The sequence below is a fragment of the Xiphophorus couchianus genome, chromosome 23 (assembly GCF_001444195.1).
Source record: "Xiphophorus couchianus chromosome 23, X_couchianus-1.0, whole genome shotgun sequence".
Lineage (NCBI taxonomy): Eukaryota > Metazoa > Chordata > Actinopteri > Cyprinodontiformes > Poeciliidae > Xiphophorus > Xiphophorus couchianus.
Genome location: NC_040250.1, coordinates 24,835,532 through 24,841,449, shown reverse-complemented (window position 1 = coordinate 24,841,449; position 5,918 = coordinate 24,835,532). Strand labels below are relative to the sequence as shown.

The 5,918-nt window shown below is 42.5% G+C and overlaps 1 protein-coding gene across 1 annotated transcript; it reads left to right on the top strand.

The window, feature by feature from the left end:
- The first annotated feature begins 3,788 nt into the window (after window positions 1–3,788).
- LOC114139656 (transcription factor HES-7-like) lies at window positions 3,789–5,342 on the top strand. Its single transcript, XM_028009696.1, has 4 exons — window positions 3,789–3,836; window positions 4,185–4,280; window positions 4,396–4,489; window positions 4,604–5,342. The coding sequence occupies exons 1-4, from the start codon at window positions 3,789–3,791 to the stop codon at window positions 5,236–5,238; spliced, it is 873 nt and encodes a 290-aa protein (XP_027865497.1). The 3' UTR covers window positions 5,239–5,342.
- The last annotated feature ends 576 nt before the right edge of the window (window positions 5,343–5,918 follow it).

Here is a 5,918-nt window from a genome sequence, read left to right as displayed (position 1 = left end):
AATTTTGGCACGGTGCAGCTCAACTGCATATCCTCACCCCTACTGAGCTCTTTGGGTCTTTCGGTGACGTAACAAACTAGAACTATGATAAATAATCTGATCAAACTCAACTGAAAAACAGCAACAACAACAAGACTCTTGCTAGAAATGTGCAAAAACCTTGCTGCATTTTTAAGCGTGTGCACCCTTAAACTAAGGTTTCTCAGTCTTTTTGACTACTCACCTGAAATCAGCATTATTGAAACTAAATAACCTGAAATATATCTTAGCTGTCCTGGTGCAGGATTTTCCTCTCTTCTCCACATTTGCATAATTTAGCTTTAAACTTAGTTTGAGCACAAGTTACAAGGGATAAAATAATAATAACAACAACAACAACAACAACAATAATAATAATAATAATAATAATAATAATAATAATAATAATAATCTGATTGGACAAAAGTATTGGTCAGGAGAGGGATGCAAAAAAAAAAAAATCCACATTTTACACACACACACACACACACACACACAATGGGTAATTAATAATTTGATCAAATGTGGGTAGGGCTTTGTGTAACTTTGAATCCTTTAACAACAAAAAGAGCATTTTTAAGATGTTTTTCTTCAGGCAAAGCTACGTGTTCCTGCATTGAACAGAACATTTGTCAGGTGAGGGGAAATGTTTATTTGTTAAATTACCATCTTAGCAGATGATCTTATGAAAATGATCATATTTAGATTGGTTAGTGGTCTCCATCTGACAATAACCTAAAATAAAACAATAATAATAATAATAATAATAATAATAATAATAATAATAATAATAATAATAATAAAATAAAGCAGGCCTCCCCTCTCAGATAATAAATTCGGGGTTTCCTCTCTACTTCCTCTGATCCCTATAGTGAGGGGATAACACCGGGATGATGGGATCAGGACGCCCAGCAGAGATTAAGTGGCTTTTCAAGCGACGATACTTCCGTTTGAAACCAAAGAGCGGAGAGATTAGTGGCGGTCCAGAGACCAGCGCTGGTTGCCATGGCAGCGAGGCGGGAAGCCCACTCCGACGCCGGATGCAGGAGTAAAAAAAACCCATCCGGGGCCGCATTTAAGTCGCTGGACTCGTCGTGAAACGTGCCGGCGCGAGCCCTAAACGTCCGGGACACGCGCGCGCCAGCGCTGTGAATAAACCTCAAAGTGCGCTCGCGCTGCAGCGCGTGGAAACTAATTGGTTTAAAATCCGCTTTCTGTTCGCGGAGAAACGAAGCGTCTGCGTCTGACATCGGGACCGCTCGCGCGTGTCGCCAACAACAACAACAACAACAACAACAACAACAACAACAACAACAAAAGAGTGAAAAAAAGAAAAGAAGGAGGAAAGCAGAGAAATGAACAGCTGCTCGGTTTCAGCGGAGACGTTGTGTGAGAGCGGTGCACACTTAACACCCAGGTGTAACAATCCTCCTCACGCGGCCCGCTGGCACGTTTCACTCCGACCTTTTGCTCCAGGAGCCCGTTTTGTGTTTGCTGATGTCAGACATTTACATTCAATCCATCCAGAAATCTTCTTCTTCGTGTATTAAGCGGAAACACGCTGACCGTTCAAGGTATTCACGCTCCGTGTTTTGTTTCGTTTTTGTTTTTTTTTTTATTATCGTGAGCTGAGCCTTATTGTCTCACACGTCATAAAAAGCTGTCATAGCCGCTCATTTTCTCACTTTATTTTGGTTCCCACGAGTGGGAAGACGGGTTCCCAGGGTCTCACTTCTCCACTCCGTCCGCAAGGACGTGTTAAGAGAAACCAGGATGATTTGCAATCGTTTGCAAACAAGTGATAAGTCATCTGCGAATTAAGGTTATTTATGCTATGACCGCTTTCAAGCATTTTTACTTCTTCCTTTCATTCTTTCCTTTTTTCTTTCCTTTGGTCAGTCTATCTATCTATCTATCTATCTATCTATCTATCTATCTATCTATCTATCTATCTATCTATCTATCTATCTATCTATCTATCTATCTATCTATCTATCTATCTATCTATCTATCTATCTATCTATCTATCATTCTGTCCTTCTGTTCTTAGTTTTTTATTTGTTTGTATTCCGCCTTTCTGTCTTCCTTCCTTTTTTCTTTCTCCTTCCTTCTGTCTATTTAGTGATCTAACCAGCTTTCAATCTTTCTGAGTTTTTTTTTTGTTTCTGTTCTTTCTTTCTTTCTTAATTTCTCTCCAACCGAACTGATGTAAGATTGGGACGCAGTCCTATTTTCAGTTTGTCACAAATAAAACCAAAAATCCAACTTTTGGGTCCTACAAACCAAATTCTGTCTTCCCTGTGGTGAAACACGGCAGCGGCACCCTTATGCTGTGGGGACGCCTCCCTTTGATCAGCAGGTCGGTGCATCAGAAAGTAAAAGTCATCTACTGAGTTAAAAAACACAAGTATATGTCTGTGCATCTTTAATTGCAGTGGTTTTAAAAAATCGCTCACCTCCCGGGAACATTTTAGCATTTTTAGTGTCACGTTGCGACCACAAGCCTCGACGTTTTCTACTGAGGTTTAATGTCAACAGAACATGCCAAGAATAGTGCACAGCCGTGGAGACGATGCAAAATGACACACAGGTGCTTATGAATAAGAATCTGGAAAGAGTGGCACGCATTTGAATATAAATAAAATCAAGTGTGATTTTCTTCCAGAAGTAGAAAAATGTTGAAAGAACGGCAGGAGGAGGCAACATGCCTGGGAAACCAGCAGAGATCTGAGGCCAAACTATTTGCTACGTGGCAGCAAGTTACCTCCATACATGAGCTGGAACATGAAACATGGCAGAGTAGCCAAAAAATATACTCAACTAAGAGTAGCACCACTTCAACCTTATTTTACACAGGCAAAAGTAACAATAGACGTCCAAGAAATGACTCAAGAGTAGGAAGAATATTTTGCAACAAGGCTCCTGAAGTACTGATCAAAACGTCGGTCAGCTCGTGTTTAAAAGTTACATCGTCAGTGTGAAACTACGTGGAAATTTTCATATTTGAAAGACCAACATGAAAATAGCATGATTACAAACTAGTGAAATAGTGAAGCTAAAGAAGCATTTATTAGCAATTTCAGTTTCTTTGTCCTTAAAATTGATTTCGTTTTCAAAAACTGCAGGTGTGTGTCTGAGTCTGGTTATTTTTTTTTATGTTTTTTGCTTGTTTTCCATTCGGTGACTCACATTGAATGAGTCAGTAGGGCAGAGGATCCAGAAATGTTACTCAAGTAAGAGTAGCAACACGTGGTAACAGTATCACTCAAATAATAGTGAAAAGTACAGTGTAGTAAAATTTTTATTTTTTTTCAAAAACTTACTCAATTAAATGTAACTGAGTGAACTGAACCAGTTTCACTCACTGTGGGAATAAATTTCCTCTCCAGAGACAAGAGAACTGGTCGAGTTATATCCAAAAAACCTAAACAGAATCACAGCAACAGTTTTTCTACACCAAGGGCTGACTTAACGGGAGTTTGATATTATTATTATTTTTTTACATTAAAATTTCTAGAAAATGTAGAAAGTCATCTATTGTTTATCTTATTAAAGTCACACAAAACCTAAATAAAACACATGGACCATTGCAGCTGTAATGTAGCAGAAGGGCAAAAGGTTTGGCCCACAATAAACTTCTCCCCCCAAGCGACCTCACTCACACCCGCCAGCCAATCAGAAGCAGGCTTCATGAACCTACTTATAAGCACCCGCTGCCTTCCAGGCTGCGTTCCCCCCCACAAAACCTCTGCAGAGAGTCTCTGGACAACATGACCAGGAAGCGACAAACTCCTGAAGATGGGAAGAGTAGAAAAAGGGTAGGAAACGTATTTCTTTGGGCCGGTACCGGTGTGCATTTCTGTTTCCAGTGGCCTTCCTTTGTGTTTGACTCATTTTATGAGCATTGTTTGATCTTTGTGATGCTCTGTCACTTTTAAGCCAGCTCTTGGGTTGCCAACTTGAAGTCCTCTTGCAGGTTTGTTCAAAAGACTATCTGACCTTTCTGATCTTCTAGTGAGAAAACAAAAAAACAAAACAAAAGAGAGTTTCGGATCCAAAACGATCTCCATAACGTTCACGATACAGCGCAGTGGCTTGTCGGCGCAGCGGGTGTCTTTGTTAACTGCTTTGTAAAGCCCCGAAAACTTCAATTTACCTGTTTTTAGATTTTGAAGCCAGTTGTGGAGAAGAAGAGAAGGGATCGAATAAATCAAAGTCTCGCTGAGCTGAGACGTTTGCTGTTGCTTTCCACGTCCGATCCTGTGAGTCAAGTCAAAGTTGTCACCTCAGCTCCTACTGCGCCGTGCAGAAAGTCTTAAGGTCAATGATGTTTTTGTGTTTCTTCCCCAATTTACTTCACCCCGTTGTGGACACCAGCGACTCCAGAATCCTAAAATAGAGAAAGCAGAGATTCTGGACTTGGCTGTGGAGTATCTTAAGAAGTGGGCTGATAGGAAGGACTTGAACAATGGTCAGTTGTGTCAAACAGTTCACTACCTCCTCAAAGTTCACGTTTTGACGGCAGGGCTTTGAGATTGTGCGTTGCTCTTTCTCTTTATTCTCACTCTGCTTTCTCCCGGTGCAGACTTGCGGCCTCCCGCAGCTTCGGGGAAATTTGGACCCGCTGAGTCCAGATTTGCCCCTTTCGTCCGCAGTGAGAGCGCAGGCTTCCAGCAGTGCATGGCCCAGCTGAACAGCTACATGCACAGGATCCCGCCGACGCAGAGGACCAGCCTCACCGAGGGGCTGAAGCATCACTCGGCGAGCCGGGAGCCCAGGTTCAACTCCGTCCACGGCGTCTGGAGGGAGCCGGAAGCCGCGTCCGGGGTGGCAGTTTGCCCCTCCGAGGGCAGAGGGGAGTCTCCCTGGCTGCTCTTCCCTCCCCATCCCTCCTTCCAGCCTCTCTCCTGCTCCACACCATGCCACGACTACCTCTCCCCGCCTCCCTCTCCCTGGTTCTCGCCCTCTTTCTCCACTTTCACCGCCTCGCCTCCTTTCCCGTCCTTTGCCTGTCCCTTGGCCTTCCCCCCCAGCCTGTCACCTCCGTCCTCCTCTAATGCCTCCTTCCTGAGGAGCATCTCCCCCACACTTCCTCACGCCAGCCCTCTGGGCCTCCATGTGCCCCCGCTAACGTCGTTAATTCCCCAGCTGCACCTCCCACACAGGGAGGTGTCGCCGGCAGACTCTCTGTCACCCGTCTGGAGGCCCTGGATGGGATGAGAGGCCGGGACACCTGACACAGTGACAGCAGAGCCACCTAGACGGAGTTCTGTGCAACTGCGGGAAGCGACTCCCCCTGACTGTATAGTGTACAAAATGAACAAAACTGCCTATATTTTCTATTTGCCCTTGTAAATAAATACATTTATGTATCTAAAGCAGACAAATCTCTCTGTAGGTTTATTTCTTTAAACACAAATGTACCTGAATGCAGGCTGAACGGTGGTGGAATTGCTTGTGTTGTTGAATACGACAAGAAGGAATCCAGCAGCGCCCCCCAGTAAAAAAACCACCAAAAAAGAAATGTATTTATCTACATATAACATATAGATCGTTATATGTTATATACTCCCCCACCTTCTCTCAAGAGAATCAGGTTCAGGTCATAGAAAGGCACACATAGTAATCTTCAAAAGACATAGAACTAAATAAATAAACACATTTATAAATTTAAAAATGAATGTAAAAAAATTATATATATATATATATATACAGCTCTGGAAAAAAAAAAGCCCTCTGCACTGGAATAACCAGGAATAACCTCCTGGTTATTCCACCAAATATTGATTTCTGAACTCTGAGTTAAAACATTACCATTGTTGCTTCTAAATTAATATGAACTTGTTTTATTTGCATGTTGAGGTCTGAAAGCTCTGTATATTTTGACTATTTATTGTTTT

Bases quoted from the DNA above. Each gene is read 5' to 3' on its own strand.
- LOC114139656 (XM_028009696.1), top strand. From the start codon at position 3,789: ATGACCAGGAAGCGACAAACTCCTGAAGATGGGAAGAGTAGAAAAAGG. The intron at 3,837-4,184 runs GTAGGAAACGTA...ACCTGTTTTTAG, and splicing joins ATGGGAAGAGTAGAAAAAGG to ATTTTGAAGCCAGTTGTGGA. The intron at 4,490-4,603 runs GTCAGTTGTGTC...CTCCCGGTGCAG, and splicing joins TAGGAAGGACTTGAACAATG to ACTTGCGGCCTCCCGCAGCT.